General features: G+C 42.6%; 1 protein-coding gene across 1 annotated transcript in view; it reads left to right on the plus strand.

Annotated features, from left to right (window-relative positions):
- Positions 1 to 22,739, plus strand: part of eipr1 (EARP complex and GARP complex interacting protein 1) — a 66,318-nt gene that overhangs the window by 34,150 nt on the left and 9,429 nt on the right. Inside the window, exons 6-7 of the mRNA XM_080480470.1 lie at positions 1 to 58; positions 17,974 to 18,141. The exon at positions 1 to 58 is cut by the window's left edge and continues 79 nt beyond it. Of these exons, the coding sequence (XP_080336596.1) occupies positions 1 to 58; positions 17,974 to 18,141 (226 nt within the window). The remainder of the gene's footprint in view (positions 59 to 17,973; positions 18,142 to 22,739) is intronic.

The raw sequence follows: 22,739 nt of genomic DNA on the forward strand, positions 1-22,739 counted from the left end.
GCCAGCTCGCCACGGCCAATGACACTTCAATACGAGGCTGGGACCTCCGCACCATGAGGTCAGCTCCATTTCTTTCTTCGACCAGTTTTGAAATGCAATATTCCAATAAATTCTATATGCATACAAGATTTTCTTTTTCTTATGTCACTCTCTTCTATTTCACTATATTGATCATTCATCCGGAAACCTGATGAAGTTCAGATGCGCCTGGTTGATAAAACCACGTCTGTATCTCCATTACTGTGGCTGGCAATACCAGGAAGGAGAATTTAAATGCAGCCTTTTAGTAGCCTTGATGATTGGACATTTTAAATAGCAACACAAGACATGGGTTTTCCAGGCTTTGCCACTCAGAATTAAGGCTATTTTACTCGCGTGGCGTATTTTTTTTCACACGCACCTGCCTCAAAACTCCCGTTTAAATCTGACAGAAGTGAGTCCTGTACGAGTCATGTAAGTTAAACTCTCACAGCTTAGCGATTTTCACAGGGCGTTTACATGTCATTACAAGACATTTGAATGCAGAACACACAAATATGCATTTAATTGGACTCATCCTGCCCAGGGAATATTTATTTATTTATTTATTTTGGAACAACTTTCTCTTTAATTTATCAGACAAAGTGGGATATGTTTCATGCGAGAGTGAAGCTTTGACACTCTTGAACTTGTACCAATGAATCAGACGATAAAACTTCAGTCCAGCTTTGAATGACGTGCGCAGTGAGGAGTGGAAAAACGTGCCCAGTGTTAGTAATGTAAAGCAAATGTCCAGAGTCAACAAATGGTAATAATATATAATGCATCAATCTTTTAACTGTCAAGAAATATGTCTACATATTTGAACAAATATACAAACTCACTTAACTGAACTGAACAACAGTCCCTCATCGTCCCAGCAATCCCATTTTGTGGTAATCTGCTGATAGTGGATAATACAACTGGTCTTTCAGTGCCAGCCTTTAACTTGAGCTCAACCGCAATGTGGACAGAATGTTTCTCCATTATTCAATATAAATGACTAACAGCATGATTCTCAATGGAATGATACCATTTCCTTTTTTGGGTTTTTTTTTTGTAACTATTTCTAATTATTAAAATCTAAATTGTTATTACGGCACTGTTGAACTACATTTCTAGATTAAGAGACTAATTAAAATTTCTTGAGGGCATGATATGTCTTAACCACCAGGCAACAGATTCATTACATCCTATGAACCTGCTTAAATGAGAAAACAGCAACAACAACCACTGATGAAAACCCGATGCCAGAGACCACATTTCATCCTATTTTGCCATTTGAAATACGTCACATTCTTCTGGGCTTCAGACGCACTGTATAGACTTCGAGTACACCCTGTATTTCATGAGTCTATAAGAGAGAAACGGAAAAGTCAAGCTGGCAGCACAAATGAATTCAAACTGAGTGTCGATTCTTCAGTCCAACCAGCTGGTTCCTCATTGTTATTTTCCCATAAATAAACAATAATGGTCACAATGCTTAGATTTATTTACCAAATATGTAAGTCATTGACGCTCTAAAAAGGATTTATTCAAAATAAAGAAGTTATACTGCTTCAAAGCATTCAGACACATGCTCTGTTCTCGTTTGCCCTCATTGGGTAAAGAACAGTCTCATGGACGTAGGTTCAACCTCTCTAAAATGAACTGTTTTCCAATGTTTTTTTCATGATGACGGCAGCCAGCAGGTGGCGCCTTCTTACCTGGTTGTGGGCCAATGAGCTGGCAGCGTCTAAACATTTGCATTCAGTGTATCCGTGGTGTTCGGAATCATAAAATACCCACTCCTTTACCTGACCGGACTGCAGAATCACATGTTACAGATGCCTAAAGCCATAACTGCCTCTTGAATCAAACGAAGCTGCGGCTGCAAACATCTGGACGGCTTTTGGCTCGGCGTTTGTGTGCGACGGTTTGCTCTGTTCGGTTGGACTTTAATGCTGTATTCTGAAACAAACCGTGACATATTTCTTGCGTCGTTGAAGCAGGCCTGACTCTGTGGGGCTTTGACTTCGCGAGAATAGAATAGAATAGAATAGAATAGAATAGAATAGAAATAGTGTGTTAATCCCAGAGGGAACCACTCTTCCTAAATGACTCAGAATTTTGTAGAAAGTTGAGAAACGGTACCTTTCTATGCAGACAGCCGCTGCTTCTAAGTGCATCACTGCTCTCAGCCCTGTTGACAGGTCACTGGGTTTCCTTCCTTGAACCACTTCTGGGAGGCACAGACCACCGCTGACCACTCGAGACCCCTCAGGAAGCTCTGACCCTGTCATGTAGCCATCACATTTTGGCCCTTGTCGAAGTTGTTCCCGTCTGTGCACCTGTCGAACCTTTCCGCTTCCAACACGTCAAAGACAACAATTTGACTTGCTGCCTTATCTACAGGGCGGTGCAAGCATCGTCAATGAGGCAGCACTTCTTTTCTGTTCACTTTCAGGAAAGTTACGACAAATTCTTTTGAGAGAATAAAACACAAACCTTCAACTGTCATTCATATTAACGTGACTGATTGGCTCATAGGAGTCTTGGCATCTGCTCGCTTAAATGTAGGCACATCGGGAAACTCCAGACATCCTGGAAATGTGGCACTGTTTCCCCAAAGAGAGATTCAATGGATAAGAAATACTTGATGTTGATGAAAGTGTCTAACCTGACTTGAGTGTGGGTCTCTGATCCGGAGTCTGGAGTCAAGTATCATAACCTGCCATCGAACACTTGGAATGGTCAGAATGCTGCTGCCCCGTGTAATTCACTTCATGCCTCTCTCTTTTAGTCGACCACTTCTTGTACCAGAGTTTTATCAAAGCGAATGCAAAGATGAAAAGTTGCCCATTTTTCAATTTTTCTTATTTTTCTGTAAAACATGCGAGGAGTGAATGCTTTTTTTTTTCTTTTTTTTGTGGAAACGCTAAGAAGCCGGTGGTCTAAAATGACCTGACTGGCAGAGAGAATCCATGTGAATTTCCTCTTTTCTTGTGATGACACATTTTCTGTGCAGTCTTGTATTTTTCATTTTTTTTTTTTTCAGGAATTGCATAAAGAGTGTTTTTTCTTTTTTTCTTTTATCTTTTCCCCCGTCCTCAGCACATGATGAAGCGTGAGGCGGCGCACCACTAATGTTCCTGCTTGACATGGAGCATGTGTACTACCACACATTAACCTTGTAACTGTAGGTTATCGGCAACCTACCTTTCAACCTCTATCTTGTGCGCGTGCGAGATAGAATTACATTCGTGTATATGTGTGTGTGTGTGTGTGTGTGTGTTTTGTTTGTGTTTCCTGAGGTACTTGATGAGTGAGGTCAGCATTGTGTGTGTGTGTGTGTATGTGTGGGCTGTGCTGCTGGAATAATAATCACCTCGCTATCGATCGCCATGATAACAGCAAAGTGCCGAAGAGATTGAGAGGGGCGCTGGGTGAAGGAGAGAGAGAGAGAGAGAGAGAGAGAGAGAGAGAGAGACGGGCAGAGTGAGAATGTATTTACAAGATGCGTATCGTATCACAGGGCCAGATAAGATAGTTGAATCATTGATATCGCTCCCCGTCAGCCCCATAACAAATTAAAGAGTTCCTGCACGCCCCGTTTTGGCCGCTCTCCTCCCGCTGTGCTATTTTGAAAGATGCAACAGTGCTGATTTAGCCGTCGGCACAAAGGGAAGGAGGGGGCGGCGGCGGCGGCGGCGGTACAGGGCTTGTTAGCAGAGACCACAGTCTCATCTCTGGTATCACAGAGAACTGGAAACACACCATTATTATCTGAGGGCACCACTGCAGCCAGAAGAGGGAGCACCATGCTGTTATTGTACAGATATATATCAAAATGTTTTTTGTTTTTTTTTTACACTTATGATGGCCTGATATACAATTTTTCTCTCAAGAAGATTCACAGGTGTGTCCTCTGTGTTATCTATGCAAGGCATGTGCGGTTTACATATCAAAATCCACACCCTAAAGGAGGTGCATTTCAAAGTTTCTCCATTCTATCAAGTGGAAATGTTTGCCTTGTGTTAGGTGGAACCTGTAAGATGTCGGATCAGCATAAATATTGACACACAAATCAGCAGAAATAAATGTTATCAAGCCCTAAGCGTGCTCGCAGCGTGTTTTCAGCAGTCCCACAGATACGGGGTCATAATGTGTCATTGCTTTGGGGGCTTTTCCCAGCATGCCTGCTTCTTTGTAAGTTTTTTCATTAACGTTTAGAAAAGAGAGAGAGGGAAAAAAAAAAGCTAATTGAAAACAAGTGTTAAAGGTCTAATACTTACGTGTGTCTCACGTATCGGCAACAATATCTTCACATTTGACCCGAGTTTTTAAATATGTTGAACTGTACTTTTAGGAAGGAAAGTGGTGCAGAATGTTGTTAACGTTCGCTCCGACTGTATGGAGGCATTTGTGTGTCGCATGTACAGCTAAATGCCCTCAAAGGGAGGAGGTCGGAGTGGATGGGCAGATCCAACGCAGGAGAAGGCTCTTCATTTCTCATTCAAACCAATTTCCATTGCATATTCAATTATATATAAAACATTTTATTTACAAGAATGTCATAATTAGAATAAGCAGTTTAACAGTAATGCATAATTTGATGACACATTGTTCCCTTGAGCTTGTCACAACTCACCAATATGTATATATTTTCAGCAAACCTGAACTCACCGTGAGTATCACTTTAAATTCACCTTAAATGTAGAAAGTGAACTATAAGAAAAGGCCTGACCTCTTGAGCAGCTCCGTATCGTAAATAATCGCTCAGTGGTTTCTATGGTTTCATGCCATTGGTCCATAGGAGGGATTAACCGAATAAATCTCTCTCTTCTTGACTGCCTCACTCCAAGGTTTAAGACCGACACTGCCAGCAGCCAAGGGCACGCTGTGTGTGTGCGTGTGTGCTTGTGTGTGTCTTCTTGTGCAGGAGCAAAGTCCTTGCGAGTGTGAATGAGAGCTGAGCCACGTTGTCGTGTGCCAGTTTGAGTAAAGCGACCGGCTTTGTGACGATCGACTGTGCTTCCGGCCGTGGTTACCTCTCCCCGCTTCTTGCGCCTTGGTCGTGCGTCCGCGCCGGAAAAAAAAGTTTGCGTGTGCGCGGGCGCTATGGGCGCGTGCCGGCGCCCAGTTGGCGTGGCAGCTGTGTGATGGCAGCCTTTCAGCACGCTCCGCTGCCTCCTCAGATGACCTCGGAGGTGTCCCCTCACACCTGCGAGCACAAAGAAAGCGAAAAGTCCACACACACACACACACAGACACACACACCTCTTCTTCTCTCTTTCTCCCCTTTTCTTCTTCTTCTCCTCCTCTCCTCACCACTCCCCTCAGTCGTTCAGCCCATCACCCAGCCCGCCAGCCCAAACATGGCTGGCCAGCTTCTAAAATGAGGACAGGGGATTCAGCCCAGCAGCAGCAGCAGCAGCAGCAGCAGCAGCAGACGCCTCGAGTTTGTTACCTAACACCCTGGAGAGGAGCGCAGTATCTACAGCACCGTGTCATCCACACACCGAAAATAAAAAAGATACAACGATATCACTGCTTATTAAACATATATGGATCCTGTTCAGCTTTTGTACTGATGTAATATGCAGCATTATGTAAATTATAGAATGCTCCACTCTGATACTGGGGACGGAAAGTGGTGTTTAAAGGAAAGCTCCTGACATATTTTCACTTCTTCCCTTCGCCCAACATTTGCGACACACCTTCTGCTCTTACATAATTTACAGGCGAATCCCCCCACTGCATTTCGGCTGCTGTTGTTGGACCAAATCTGTTTCGTTAATATATATTTCAACGTCGTCTTCCAGTTATGCCACGGGTAACGAGTTAGTGCTTCACAACAATTTAAAGATTCTCTCGACGAACTACATAGGCTGAATATGTTTATCTTTAAGTGAGGATGCGTTGTCGCTCTTCCTTTTGGAACCATTCCATAGTGCGAGGTACCTCAACGGAGGGGGTGACGGTTGTTTCGGTACCATCCCACAACTTTTGTCAGTGGGGAAGCACGAAAAACTGCCGCGTTGGGACAAGCGGCTTTGTAGTCCTCAGTTATTCAAGAGGAGGTTGTGGGGAACAGGGATTTTTCCACTGTAACCCTTTTTTGACATCACTGGAAAGAGGATGAATGAATATTTCACTGTCATTGTGGCGCTTTGAGTCTCGAAGAATGTAAGGATATACAATAGTCGAGGTCTGACGCTAAACGTGGGGAAATTGAGTTACCAAAAGTCTTTGTGGTTTTTTGTCTACGTACTCTGGTTTCCTTCCACAGTCCAAAAACATGCATGCGAGGCTAATTGGTAACAATAAATGGCCCCTAGTTGTGACTGTAAAGTGTGTATGGGTGGGCGGTATTGAAGACGGATGGCTAGATAAAGTCTTTGCAGCTTATTTTGAATCTTGCAATGCGTGGTCAACAAAGAAAAAACAAGACCTAAAATTCTGTAGGGCATACAGCATGGTGCGTTGCTGATTGGCCCCAAAAATATAATGAGATCTACATATGACATACTCAAGAAGAGGCATTAAATAAAGGGATTGGACAGTTCTACCTCAGGTCCTCCTGGTGACCCCCAAATTACACAGGCTCTTTATTGAAAAAAAATATATACACAGACATGTATTTTAGACCTTAATTGGCCTCCAATTGAATTCCCTCACCTATGCAAATTACTATTTTGTATTGTTTATGTTTCCTTTTACTTTCTTTTTGTCGGAGTTTGGCAGTAGTTGCTGTCTTTTTTTATTTATTTTTTTGCCTTTTCCACACTGCCGAAGAATGTTTTGAGCTCATTCTGCAAAATGTCTTCATGGCAAAGATGTTACGGGGCTTTTACCGGAACATTCCATTGGTGTTCAGCACCAGGCCACGCTGTTTTGCTGTTACCAGGAGATACGATCTTGGAATTCTTTCCTTCCCTTCACTAAAGAAAGTGAGTCTCGGTTCAATATTGAGATCTGACACGTTCACTGTATACTTGTGGAGCATTACTAAATCTGTCTGTTATTTAACAAAAAAGGCCGTTATTGTGAAAAGATTAAGAAAAATAACATGTTTTGTTTGTTTGCGAAGAATCAACTGTGGGCCATAACTGACGCACCGGGGTGCTTTGAGCCTTTGAATAATATTAGGCTTCCTAACAGGCATGTAGTACTTAGCCACTGGGCATCTCTCTCTCTCTCGCTCTGTCTCTCTCTCTCTCTCTCTCTCTCTCGCTCTCTACACACACACACACACACACACACACACACACACACACACACACACACACGAAGAGAGCGAGAGATGCCTGTCACTGGAGATGTACTTACTCTGCATCTCTCTTGAATTCCCTCTTGAGCCCACAGTCCAACGGTCCACAGTGAGGGACAACACACACACACACACACACACACACACACACACACACACTGAGCTGTGTAATAGCTGTCAGGCCTGCAGCCATACCATGCACTGCAGGGTGCATACTGAAAAGCAGTGCCGCGTTGCAGTGAAGCATGGATTCTCTACACGTCCCCCGTGGTGTGTTTCTGTGCACGCGAGCGTGAGCGGGAGGAGCAGCCACATTGAGCAGATATGGAAAGAGAGGGCGTTAAAAAAGAAGGAGAAAAATGATTGATAGCGGTGCTATTTGCTCCTTCACAACCCAGGTTAAAAGCCAGCTGTCTGTTGGTAGAGAGACAAGAACGAGACATCATCAAAACTCCTCAGCCAGACAGACAACACAGCACCCCCCACCCCCACCCCCCCGATCACTCTGCACACCAACCTGACCACAAAAAGCTGCCTTTTCATTCCACCTATTCAAGGGATTTGCCAGCGCTTCAGTGTGCCATAATGATAGGGTAGCCAAGGTAAACCATTTTTCAAAAGCCTATTTCTGTCAGATTTTATTCACAAATTCAAATGGAGCACTATTATGCAAAAAGTGTTGCCTATTAAGAGTGTCGTATTTCACATTCAAATATGGGCCACTATGCAAAAAGATGTCAGCTGGGTTGGAAATAAAGGTGTCCCATATGCCACTGTTGATTTGACGGTGACCTTTTGAACCCCGCCACTGTCAAATCGATCATCCGTGACCTTTTGGCGCGCTCCGGGTCCTCCCCGCCACCGCCACCTCCTCCTTATGAGACAGGAAGCAGATACCATGCTGTAATGCTCACAAAGGTGCGATAGTGACCTCACGCAGGAGTGGGAATGAAGTATAGCAGAAGATTTGACCGAATTGACTCTTGAAAATATGTTGTTGAAATCCTCTAATATCGGAGAGTACAAACAAGAACAGGCAGGAAATGTCTCGGGGGTCAGGGGGACGCCTTTTCCCAGCATTATTTTTTATTCCAAATATTAAGTATTCAATAAATACTAATGCATTCTACATTGAAATATGCACATATAGACCTTTCTATTGAGCTGTCAGAGGAGTTTATAAATGCTGGTTCAGCAGGTTTTAAGTGAAAGTAGCAACAAGTCAACATGTTTCCAATGAAACACACAGACGTACAAATATATATCAAATAAAAAATGAAATTTAAAAGATATATTAAAAGGGAATCTAAGTCTATGTGTCTTAGAAATAAAATTGTAAAATGATGAGTCAGCACTGGCTTTGCATTGTAATGCATTGACGAGATAATTCTCCATTAGTGTACGTGTGGTTTTGTTTTATTGTGTGGCTTCTGAATTATTGAAGCACCATTAGTCATAAGTATGTAACTGTAGGACTGTGGGTATTTGAGTTTTTAGTTTAAATCAGTCATCTTAGGACAGTTTAATTCATTCTTTAAGACGTCCGAGCCTCCAGGATGATTTTTTAGAAAAGAGTCACACTTTAAACTCTTATAAGAGTTGTGTTGTCATTCATAAGGGAACATGTGTTGTGGTAATATGTATACTGAGGTTACCATTTGTACATCCAGCATTTTGTCAGTTCAGGAAGACACATGACGGATTGAATAGTAAACAGAAAAACGGCTGGAGATTTAGTGACACTTAATGTTGAAAGAAATTATTTAAATTTCATGTTCTGCACCTTTAAGGCATATCGATTGGTTGACAGTGTCTTGATCACCCACAATTTTTTTATATTTCTTGTAGCTTTGAAAGTTAGTTATCCCCAGTAAATCACAGAGGTCCTCATGACAATAACATTAATAATACCAATATCCACTTTATAATTTCTCACAAAACTCTTCCTCATAGTGTTACAAACTCATGCCATTATACTGAAAGTTTTCCAGGTGTAGTGTAGGGACAATACATTTTTTTTTTTCTAACACACAATAGAAATGTAATCGCTCTTATCATACCTATTTTTTTTTTTTTTTTAAATATATTAGGTCCTTTATAGCTTTTGTAACTCTTAAAACATGTGAGAAAGTCCAATTCTTAAACAGGTCCATTAGGCTCAGTCACAGTTGTGAAGCTATTGTTGGACAATCACCGTTTCTTCCCGTAATTAGACACACTCTGACGAATGGAGGCAGCTTCCAAATTGAAGTGTAGAGGTAAGTTTACGCGTCGCCGCTTGTGGCATTCCTTTTTCTCTCCTCGACTTTTACGAGCACTTCATGCTAACCACAATGATCTCCCCAATCATTTAGGCTGCTTGATGTAATGATCCCTCACTTTTATGCACGGGCAGACTCTCCCTCCCTCCCTCCCTCCCTCCCTCCCTCCGTCCCTCCCTCCCTCCCTCCCTCCCGTCTACCTGTCTGCCTTTCCCGTCTTTCTTTCGGTGCCTGCCTCATCTCAAAGCCAGGCTTTAATTTTGATCAGCGATGAAATGATTGCTCTCCTCTTTCGATTTTTCTCCCCCCCCCCTCCCCTCCCACAGCAGTTGTCATAGAAACAGAGAAGTGTGTGTGTTTGTAAGGGTTTGTGTGTGACTGTGAGCGTCTGTGTTCCAGTCGATCCTCTCAGCAGAGAGATTTATCACCCAGACTGAGCCAGGAAGGTGTATGCGTTTGAGAGTGTGTGTGTGTGTGTGTGTGTGTGTGTGTGTGTGTGTGTGTGTGTGTGTGTGTGTGTGTGTGTGTGTGTGTGTGTGTGTGTGTGTGTGTGTGTGTGTGTGTGTGTGTGTGTGTGTGTGTGTGTGTGTGTGTGTGTGTGTGTGTGTGTGAGAGAGAGATGGCCGGTTGTGTGCTCGCCCGTCTACCCTCGCAGCCTCCCTCTCGCACATTTTTATCTTCCTCTGTATTTACACACAGAAATAGCATTTGAAGGAGTGTGTTTTCCCAGTTTTATGTTTTTATCTGCTTGTGCCTAACAGTGTGTGTAATAGGTCCCCTGTCCCCTCATCAACCCCCCAACCCCCCCCCCACCCCCATCACAGACGCTCACACTCTCAGCCTGAGCTGGCTGGATGACTTTAGATTGAGTGTGTTTGGTGGCTTAGTGCCGACCACAACTCTAATCCGCCGCAGCACTCACACGGGGAGGCAAACACGCTCGCACACATGCATGAAGTCCCAGGTCTCTCCTCTATTAGGCCGGGCCGAGGGAGCGTCGCCTGCGTGCCTCTCCGTGTGTGTGTGGATGGTGGCGGTTGGGGTGGCGGCGGGTATTGCTCAGAGACACCAGAGAGGGAGAGAGCGAAACTAACCCAATTTCCTGCTCCATTTCCCTTTTTTCGCGCGGCGGGTGCGTCCCATTCCGCAGCGGGCCGGGTTGAACACCAGCTACCCCGCAGCCCCCGGGGTCACGCCTCTTACCTCAGAGTCACACTCAGGAAGAGAGGGGAGGCGGCGCTGTGAATAAATCATGTGCGCCCCGGCTCAAAAATCACAGATGAAATTTGCTGTTTTGACTGACATTTGAAGTTTGCCAAAAGTCACAAGTCGACTCAAATGATGACGCGGCTTGTTGAAGTGGCAGTTGGACAGTTGGACAAAGTCGCTACGGGCCACAAGTAATAAGAAAGAGTCGATCAACAGAAACAAATATGGATACCGTGCCTTCAGTAGTCTGTACGTGATTCGTCAAGTCCAACCATTCACTCGCACACTTATGGTGACTGCGAAGTGCTCACGCACCACTGAAGGCAACTTGAGGTTCAGGGTCTTGCCCAAGGACACTTCGACACCCGCACAAAGCGAGATCGAACCTCGGACCTTGAGAATAAATGACGGAGAATTTTCACCAGAGTCAGTGTCAGAGCGCTTCACAGTGCATCTCCGATGCTCCAACAACCCCATCAATTTAAGTGTCCTGCCCAACGACAGTTTGACACATGGACATGGTGACATGTGGGATTGAACTACCAACACTGTGATTGGATGAGGGCTTCCGTTACCAACTGAGCCACCGCTCTGTTGCTCTGACCATCTCTGAGGTGGATCGACATACCCAGAGGACCCTCCCCTCTACATGACAATTTAAAAAGAGAACATTTTTGGACACAGTACACAACTAGAGCTACACTCGGTAGAGCGCAGATCTTCGCCAAAGCCACATTTATTTGCGGAACCGAGTTCGTATCACAAGCATGATAGCAGTTAGCTCATATCGATGCTAACTGGGAGCTACGTCTCTGCGTGAAACACTGAGAAGGGAGCGTCTCCATGGCAACAGATGCTGATCTCCTCTGATCTCTTCCATGAGGTGCCTCTCTCATCCACTTTGTATGGGACATTTTTTTTGCTGTTTTTTGTGGGATTTATTTGGAAACAGTTACTTGTTAACGTTCTCAAATCGAATCGGTTGGTCCTTGGATGGTGATAAATCATCTCTGAAAATGTCATACAATTTGGGTGAGTAGTTTTCGCGAAAAGTTGGTAAAATACAAACATACATACACATTATAAATGATAAATATTATTACATCTATACAAGAAATGTATAATGATATTGTAAACAAATGCACTTATTAGTGTTTGGTTGACAAAGTGAAGGTTTATGCAGCTCAATTACGTCGGCACACATTAAGTACTGAGAACGTCTACCATGATGACACCCCGTTGTGCACTTATGACAAGAAAATGGTTCTGGCTAATCATACAACATACTGAATAATGGCCCTGGACAAAGATGATTTAGACTCTGATTTCTTGAATTTTTGTCTTTTTTGCTCAGTTTTGACGTCAATCAACAGACACCAAAATGTTTTAAACGCCAGGCCAGACGGCGGTTAACCACTCGGAGTCTTGGACCCCATTAATTTGATTATTAGCCAACAACTAACAACAGTTTGTTTGCACCTTGCTGAGACCTATGAGATATGACCCGCATGAATCAGCTTGTGCATTGTGTCTTTTCGAAAGAGTATCCAAGACATCTTTTAGAAAAGCAGTTATAAATCTGTGACGCTTGCCGACTCGTCTCCAATGACGGTGTGTTACTGCGCTCAGAGCGAAGACGCAATTTGCGAAGCATCCTCAACACGATTTATGACCATGGGGAGATGTCTTGTTTTGATTGACACGCACACGCAAGCTAATCAGTGCCAAACATATGAATTTATGTACATTCATTTGTTCTGAATACATATTTGTGAGCCATCCCGCCATACTCTGTGGAAATGTGTTTTTTTTTTCCACCCCCCCGCTTATTCATGTGACATTTTATGTCAAATCTCCACATACAAACAGCGGCGCAACGGTCCAGCAGCACTGACAGCATGGGGACAGACACACACACACACACACACACACACACACACACACACACACACACACACACACACACACACACACACACACACACACACACAGAGTCTCACACAGTCCCCGAGTCGTCTTGACCTAATTGAAGCCCAGCGGTCTGCCCCGGGTCATTCTCTTATACCTCCCTTATTTTAATGAGATTTTTAATTAGCATGTTAATTGCCTAGCACGATCAGCAGGGTGACTAGCGCGCTGGCTAGCTGCTGCTGGTATCCAGCTGGGCTGCAACACTGAGGCTTTCCACTCTATCGAACAAAGCCCATGCAAAACTGAGGCTCTTCGGTGGGCTAGCCTGCAGAGGAAATGGCACTGGTTTAAAAAAAAAAAAAAAAAAAAGTAGTGATTTTTCACAGTGTCGTGCCGCATTTGCGGCGATGGCAGAGCTTTATATCCAGTTAATTACCAGTTTATTCAAAGGGGTTTCTATTCTCTGACCCTCGGTTATCTGCTGCTTTCTTCTGTTGGGTTGAAATAACCATCAGGAGCCACGATTAGGAACAAAAAGCAGCGAATGAGACGTATACAGCTTTTTCACAAAGACATGGGACATCTGCAGTGAGGACCGTCATGGTTCTTATCACATGTATACTATCTTGGTGTTGTTTGCTCACATGCTGATTAGGAATAATTGACAAGATGTTTACTTGAACAAAGATGGACACCCAAATGCTGCTCTAATACGTTGCATTGATGACAAATGTGCAGTTTAGCTCATGCGCCTTCTTGAATATGGGACATCTTGTGTGCAAAATACTGCAAGAACTTCATCCTAATGGTATGATGTACAAAAGCTGAAAGTATTTTGTATTGTTTAAGGCTCCGTTTACTCAACGTTTCAAGTGAAAATGCACCGTTCTTCCGTTTTCGTTTCAGAAAAGTTTTACGTTTACATTGCAACGTTTTGAAAACAACGGTGAGTAGAATAGGATAGGATTCACTTTATTGATCCCCGGAGGGAAAGTAAAATGTCACAGCAGCCACTTACAGAGCACATATACAAGTATTGTACAATAAAACCACATTAGAAACTACAGGTAATAAATAATTATATTAAATATATATAGAAAATATATAAATTAACATTAAAAAAGATAAACAAATAAAACACTGTTTGTGCCGATATAAGTATCAACACATCACATATAATCGTACACATATAAAAATGGTTTGTGTATATTTTGCAGGGTAGGAGGCAGAGATTATTGTGCTTCAGTGAGGATTCAGGCGGGCAGAAGTAGATGGATTATAGAGTCTGATGGCACGAGGAGGGAACGATTTTCTGTACCGTTCTTTTATTTATTTATTTATTTTTCTTTGTACCGTTCTTTTAAACAGCGAGGCTGGATGTGTCTGTGGCTGAAGGTGCTCTTAAGGTTGCACACAAACATTGAAGATGGACAGATGACCAAGTTGGATTACTATAACGGGCGACTATCAACTGTAAAACTACCAAGTCCCAGGAGAATATGGACTGGGAGTCACGACACTGTGGAGGCCGCCATTGTTGCTCGACTCGCTCATGTGCAGAAGAACGTTTTACTACAGCCGTGGTGCACTTTTTCTCCACGGAGACGGAATAGGAGCATTTTCAAAAAGTTCCACCTTGAGAGCCGTTTCTAGAAGTCGTCATTGGCTCTGAGCACCGTTATCGTGTAGACAGACATCCAAAACACTAAACGAAAACTTCCAAAAGTTTCTAAATGGCTTTGGAGGTGCAAATCGGCTCAGACGAGATGCTGCCGTTCTTCAGCTGGACCACCAGCACTTTTATTTATGTACTTCACTTTGATATATTTTCTGTGTTAAATAACTTCCTCATCACATTTGATTTTCTGCTTTTTTGCGGGGTTAGCCGCCCATCACATCACTCCATTTTCCGCTGATTGTTTTTCTAACTTTTAAACTACATTATTCATAAAAGTTTTCTGTTTTTGTATCAGTACTTTTTTGTTTAAGTTTGTAGATTCGTTTGTAGATTTCAAGCAAACAAGCGTCCAGCAAGATCGTTCTTGTGTAACCCGCCTATTGCCGGTAAAACTCTAATTGGAATATAAAATTTCAACAGAAGCTGACGAAACAATGACGGCAGTGAAAAATTTCAAAAATACAAAGAAGCTTCAGGAAAAAGCCGCTCAGTCAGCACATTAGGTCGTCTGTAAGATAGAATTCAAAGAACGTTTTTCCAGTGAAAAGGAAAAATCAAATAAGCCACCTTCGCTGCAGTGGCAGAGTTTGTTATTTTTGAAAACATTATCACCAGCCTCTGAAGTAGCACTTAAAAAAGGTTATAAACTGATATAATACAGTTTTAGTGGTGGTTCAGGGTTTTTTATTTTTTGTGTTTTGTTTTTTTTTGTTCTTTTCATTTGCAAATCATCAAAACCACCCTGTGGTCAGTGCTATTATCAGCTGCTGCAACAATAACCTTCAACTCGGGTGCAAAACAAACAAAATAGAAGGTAAAATTCACCAGCCTGTTCTCCATTATATAAATGTCACTTTCATTTGTCTCCATTAGGTCCTCCATTTGAATTCTGGTAGCATGTCACAATAAACCCAGCATGGACCAGAGACCAGTGTCCGCCTACTTGTGTCTCTGATCCCTCGCTGAACATCACTGGACAGACACTGCATGACGATTACCGGCCAAAAATGACATCCTGATTTTTATATACAAATCACTTCCATGTGCAGATCAATTAATGCATTAAACTCGCATGCTGAAGGTTTTCTGGTTGATAATGGTGTTTTGCACAGTAATTTATTTCAGTTACACTGCGGTTCACTCACTTTCCATTCATGTAGGGAAAACTAAACCCGCAGCTCCAAATCAAACTTTGTCTCGGTTTTAATCGCCAGTTACATTTGGGATCCAGTTTCATTTGGCCGAATAGTCTTTACAGACTTGTCATGTAAATCATGTGCAAAATTGCTTCCTTGAAGCCAACGGCGATCAATAACATCAATTGTTGATTCTATGACAGCCTCCAAGACGCTGGCCATACAAACACAGTGAAGTGGAAGTGAAATGTACTTTCAAAGTTTATGTTTGGGTGGATTCTCTTCCAGGAAAAGAAAAAAAACAAAACATCAGATTTTAGTTTGTTGAATACAGGAGTGTACTTTACTCAAACATGTTTCTGATTCTCTAAGCTCAAAACTTTGTATTGGGACTTTTATCCGTTTTTTGTTTATTGTTGTGTACAATTCATACATTTGCTGTTCAACTATTCAAAAATCTCAGATTGGACATAAGCTTCAGTACATATAGCTTTTTGACTTTAAAATGGAAAACAATCTTCATATAACGGAGCTTTGTGGAAAAGTCTGAGATTTATGGAAGTCGGTGGCGCTTTAGATCAGCTGGCAACACGTCGGCATCATATTGCTTCTAAAAAAAAAGACAAAATAAAGATGAGAAGAGGTTTAATTATTAACAAACTAGTGCAACGATCCAAGAGGAAGAGTTTAAGCTGTTGGTCATCTGCATTCTCTGCTCTGCATTAGAACACAAGGATGAAAAAGAATCCTGAAGGATCTGTCCTGTGAGGGACAAGGATAGAAAGCAATGTTGGATTTATCTCCTTTTTATGGCGCTATGTGCCATCTAATTAAAAGCAGACATGATTGTGTGGTGGAAGTCACTGCAGAGGAACACTTCTGAGAACCACTGCATCCACCGATGTACATTAAAGACGTAAGGAGGTGGAGTGGCCGAGGTCATTTAGAATAAACCCTTTTGAGTCTTTGGGAAGTCGCATTGTATTTCCAGCAGAAGAGGCAAAAGCTTCACCTGTAAAAGTAAACGGCTCTAAAGTAAATGTGTAGAATCAGGATATGTGAGGCTTTTTTTGAAAGAATTCAACGCAGAATTATATTAGCAGTTTTTTTTTTTTCAGGAACATATGCTCCTATCCATGCGACAACTTGGAGGGTTTTTTTTTTTTTTTTAGAAAAGGAGTTTGGACAAACACTTGCAAACCACGTTAGTGATCATTTCTGATGTGCGACACTACTCAGTCGTAAGACGTAGGAGTGACATAGATATTCCTCATATGTAATAACCACAATGTAAATATCAATATTTTAACAAACTAATCGATCCAAAAGCATTTGGTATCAGAAGTGTTGATATTTTGATCTGCACATCACACATTCCTATGCATTTATGTCAGACCTGCTAAATATTGAAAGTTTAATGACAAACTTAAGACTGTATAAATCATCAGTTTTGCTCAGAGGGAGTGACTATGGGGGCAGCAGACGCTGTCTTTTTTTTTTTTTTTTTTCTCCAGGTTTCTGACAATAAACCTGTTTATGTCTCAAAGTTCCAAACTGATTTTCCTCAGCTTCGCGTGCCTGCCGTCGTGCTGATACGTATGAAACGCACACTGAGGTTTGTCAGAGCTTTTTTTTTTTAAATTTATTTTTTTTTTTTGCTGGAGACAGTCACCCGCTGCGACTGAAAATGAGCCTGATAAGTGTGGAGTTTGTGCACAATAAAAGCAAACAAGACAAAGGAGGTGAAATCACTGCGAGGAGATGATCCACTGTAAAATATAATTATTAGTTCAGCTTTTAGTCACTTTAACACAGTTTTTCCGAGCTCGCTCGCAAAGAAGCCACAGTTGATAACAGCTCACGGCAAGAGAGATGTTAATTTTGGTGTCGGTTGTTAATCCTGAATTTTTCGCGGTTGATGGCGACGTGTACAAAAGCGGCCTGGTCGTAAGGCCGGGGGAGAGACCTTTTCAAGTCAATATTTAGGAAGCGAAGTTGCAAACTGAGAATGTGTAGGTGATGAACGAAGGTGGAGGTGGCCGCAGCTATATGGAAAGGGACACAATACACTTCTCTCCTCCGTCATGTCATTCTGCTGGCTCCACTCTCGCTGGAACTCAAGGCTGTGCGGTTATGAGGCTTGGCTTTATAATTTACCACCGCCGGTGTCGGCTCCTTTATTGAGCCTGGCCTTCGCTGACAGACACAGACACAGAGAAGGCTTTGATTTAGCCTGGGAATGTTCTCGCTTATGTGGACCCTGTGAATCATTTTCTGCCTCTCCCTCTGTCTCCGATCTTTTGTTGTTCTGTCATATCCTTCTTTCTCTCTCTCTCTCCCTCTCTCCCTCTCTCTCTTATCATTTTGTCTCGCTTGCTGCTCCCTCTCGTTCTTATCCCTCCATCCTAATTCTTCTCTCTCTGCTTCTCCTTCTTATCTCTTTCCCTCCATGGCTTCTCCCTCCTTTCTAATCGCCCCCCACCCCCCCCTCTCTCTCTCTCTCTCCAGCCAGATCTACTGTATTGAGAACGCCCATGGCCAGCTGGTGCGTGACCTGGACTTCAATCCCAACCGCCAGTACTACCTGGCCAGCTGTGGCGACGACTGCAAGGTCAAGTTCTGGGATGTTCGCAATGTCCAGGAGCCCGTGAAGACGCTGGAGGAGCACTCACACTGGTGGGTGGAACCGCAGAGGTTTATGTATTGGAAGATATGGATTGGGTCATGAAGTGGGAACGGTCCTTGAGCAGAGCAGTCCTGAGTCGCTGTGATAGCAAACGGTCCAGCGTGCTGAAGTGCCCCCCCCCCCCCCCCCCCCCCCCTCCCGCCCAACTTTCACACAGAGTCCAAACCTCTCTCACCCTCCTCTATCAGCCCCTTCGAGTTCATGGTTTAATGAAGCAGATGAAAGTGATGCTTTATGGGCTGTTACTCTTTGATCAGTGAGGGTTTTTTTTTTTTTTTTTGCTTTCCAAAAATGAGATGCCACTTGGCTTTGTGACAGCAAATAACTGCGATGCTCAGTATTACCTGCAGTGTTGTTCCCCTTTGTATTGAAAGAGGATGTTAATATGTTCAAATCTTCATGAGGTTGATTCCAAGAAAGAAAAAAGAAAAGAGGAGGGTGACTATTTGCACCTTTTGGATTTAAGTGAACAATGGAAACAAATGCAAATGAAGCATTTTGATTTGAGCCGACCCCCCCCCCCCCCCCCCCCCACACACACACACACACACACACACACATGCACACGCACACACGTTTCATGCATGCAGTTTCGGACATGACAATTAGCCCGAGCATCTAAAGAAGGAAAACCACAGGAGAACTTGTTCTCCATTCAGATAAGCCTTGAATTCAAGCCAGAAATGTTGTGCTGTCTGATGAAAATTCTGCTCACAGCGTATAAAAAAGCTGAAATGTACATCAAAATTCTTTGTTACCCGTCTCTGATATTTGTTCCCAGGCTCTCTCACTAAAATGCCATCCTTTAAATGTCTCTTGTCACCATTAAGAGATTTCTGGCACCTGCTTCAATGGTTCATCGTCTTCCATTTGCAGGAATACTTTTTGGCAGTTACGTATTTCTTTGAGGATTTTGTCAAAAATCATTGAGGACAGTTTGAAACAATCTTTTTCTCTCTAATCTTTTTATTTTTTTATTTTTGCAGTCTGATCTTTGCCGAGTGGCCAGAGCGTCAGTCTCCAGTAGCTTGTTGGTTCTCTATTGTGGACGCAAGATTTTCAAGGTCACGTCCTTGAGCGAGACACTTAACCGTGCTTGCTCCTTGCAGGCAGGTTTCCGAACAGCAACACACTTTGAGTGCTCCATCGAGAGACTTGGGGAAAGCAAACTGAAAATAATTCGGTCTTTCAAGGCATGCAGTGTATGCAGGCATAAAACCGATCGAGTCTTTACTACGCAAGGCCAACCCATCATAAAGCACACATCCTCCACTTTCCTTTTCAACTTTGTGCCGCCAGATGTTTTCTTTAAGTAGCTGTCCTGCAGAAAGTTGCCACGGTTTCACCTCAAACCGAGTTTTCTGACCTATTTCCCCCTAAAATGCTTCCGATTTTATCTTATTGTCGATGCATGTGGTTACCTTCAGTACAAGAGGCGGTAAAGCAAAATGAGAGAAGCTCCAATACGTTTGCTGTGCAGGGTTTATGGCAGGGGCCAAAGCGGCCCGCCAAACCACCAGGCAAATTCTGAACATTTAAAAAAATTTAAATAAAAATGTTGAGTAATATGCACGACACATCATTACTGGAAAACGAGCCTCAAAGCCATGCTGTCCCATAATGCATTAGCTATAGAATAAGATTTATTTTTATATTATTTCACTGTATTTTGCACCAGCAGGTTTCATAAAAGTTTTCTTTATGTTGAGATTGTCTTCATCCTTGGTAAGGCAAATATCTCTCTATAGCACCGTACAGATACAAGGCCATTCGCGGTGCGTTACGAACAAATGAAAGACATACATTAAAGCAAGGCTATTACGAATCTTAATCTTAACCGATGGAGATTATAAACAACGTCAAAATCTCATGCATCTCATCGCGCGTGCTCTGCACCACAACAAAGAAAACATTTAAAAGTTTAAATTTAAAGGTTATTATTTGGCCCACATGTTGTTGACACTGCAGGTCTATAGGGTCGAGCCTTCAATCTACAGGGTTTTAGGTGTTTTCATTTCCAGTGAAGACGACTGGTTTAACAATGATAACCTCCGGGGCCTTCAGACCCTGACCTGAAAGTAACTCCGGAAAAGAATTCTGGTTCTCTGGTTCCCTCTCTGACGCCGCCAATCATGTTTCAAGTCATGCCACGCGTAACAAGCAGATATGCAGTGGCCTTCAGGAAATGCCAGCGCTTTGCTTTCAAGCCAGCCACTAGACAGCAATCAATAAGGTAAAGCACAAACATTCAAAGTGATTGCAGCTGAAAAACACTTGAAAGAACTCGCTGGAAAATTGCATATAGGGTCAAATATGACAAACGTTTATGTCTGTAATTTTCCACTGAAACCATTTGGTCTTTAAAAATCACAGAGGCTCTGAATATTCAGCATGTATAGGTTACTTTCTCCACAGTGTGACTATAGGTGCTGTTGCACTCTTTTGAAAAAAGACATTCTGACCAGTCCTCAACTTCTACACACTTTTCTGTGGCGTCCTTTATATTTATAGTCCTTTATATTTATAGTCCAAACTGAATGTGCGGAAACACTGATATTCAATAAAAATTACATTTACATTTGTCAAGCACTATCTACAGTTTAAAAAGTATTTTCCTCCTAATGAAGCAAACTGATTGTGTAAGAAAAAAAGTTGCTTTCATTTTTGTGATTTCACCGATTGGCCAGCTTCTCTATCGGAGGCACGCTGACATGCAGCCCGGGTGCTTGTAATTTGACACCAGCCTCTGCCTCTTGGACTATATTCTCCCTGGAGGGGAACACGTGACAAGCTGACATCAGCTCGTCCAAACTTAGTGTTCGTCTTTAAACCGGGTCTTTTTCAGGCCCAGTCGTTTTCATGCTTTTGCCACGTTTATGATGATTGGTGTAATTCCATCATTACATTTAGCTCCTGCCGACCCCAGATCGTTATGGTCTAGTCTAAAATAAACTGTGCCTGGGGAAATTACTGAACAATCATACCAGTATGACGCTATATTGAAATATACAATTAAACACTTGATACTTTGACCACATCTAACATGAGATTCTAAGATATGTGAGAGTAAATAAAGAAAAGCACAAAAGGTCTTCTCCATGCGGTGGGGACAATTCGTTGATCTCTAGAGTCAGAAATGTTTTCAGATAGAAAACGTTAAGCAAACTTGTCTCTTTGACTATAAATATAATACGATATAACTACAATTTTTTCTGTCTTTCTTCATTCCTCTTCTTTTATTTAGATGGGTTAAATGTGTTGTCAGTGTATCACGTGATAGAATATGTTGTTAAACATATAGTAGATTAAATTTCTTTATCTAAAATGTTTTGCACTGCACGGCTCAAAGCTGTGAGTTTCACATTTCCACCTGAAAGAGATCAGAGAAACAACAAACGGTCACACCCTAACCCTAACCCTAACCCATTTGTGAATGTTTATCTTGATTCACAATAAATTAATATGTTGATTCATATGGATTTTACAATTGTGCCTGATGACATGTCGTCCTTCTGGATCTCCAGCAGTACCCGGTATAATTCTACTAAATCAGTTGAAGAAGTCACGTATTGTTTTCGGGTTAATTGCATTTCTAACATAATTATATTTGCACAAAACTCTCCTCACCTGGCATTAGGAAACCCACAAACACTAATGGTAAACATGATAACTCCTCAGCTGCACTGTTGATTGGTTTCAGGTTTTATTAATGACTTTCTAACTAATGAAAAGCCCCAACTGCTACCTGGTATCATAAACTCATTACTAATTAAATAGGCAGCCGCTCGCTCCGCCATTAAAGACCGAACCGCGGCAGGTCCAACGCAGCCCAGGTCCTGCTCCGGGTCGGCTTCTGTGGAGCTCCAGGCACTGCTGAGAGCTGCACATAGTGTACTGCAGATATGTGTGTGATTGTCTGTGTGCACGCACAGGACACACACTTTGATGTGTGTGTGTGTGTGTGTGTGTGTGTGTGTGTGTGTGTGTGTGTGTGTGTGTGTGTGTGTGTGTGTGTGTGTGTGTGTGTGTGTGTGTGTGTGTGTGTGTGTGTGTGTGTGTGTGTGTGAGCTGAATAGATGATGAGTGAGTCTAGGAGCCAAACTGGGCTACTGCTGCAGCACACCAATCCTTTACAGATAAGGGCATAGACACACAAAAGACACACTGGTGTTATACCTTTGTGCACACAAAACACACACACACACACGCACACACACACACACGCGCACAGAAGACATTATCTGTAAAAGAAGGATAGAGTTGGCACAAATATCCATAACTGGAGATAGCTGCAGATGGGATCTCTTCCGATATTAGATAGATGTGTGCGTGTGCGTGTGTGTGTGTGCGTATGTGTGTGTGTGTGTGTGTGTGTGTTTGTATGTGCATGTGCGTGCAATCTAATCTGTGTTTTTGCAAGGGCTCTCTTTATCAGTGTGGCTACATGCATATGCATATTTGTGTGTATTTGTCCTTTATGTGTACTTATCTTTAGTGCGATGTATGCATGTGTGGGTGTTTCCCTCCCTCCCTCTCTCTCTCTGTCTTGTTCTCTCTCTCTGTGTAGTTGTTGTGCATGCTCATTTTT

This window comes from Lipophrys pholis, assembly GCF_963383615.2.
Source record: "Lipophrys pholis genome assembly, chromosome: 14".
Lineage (NCBI taxonomy): Eukaryota > Metazoa > Chordata > Actinopteri > Blenniiformes > Blenniidae > Lipophrys > Lipophrys pholis.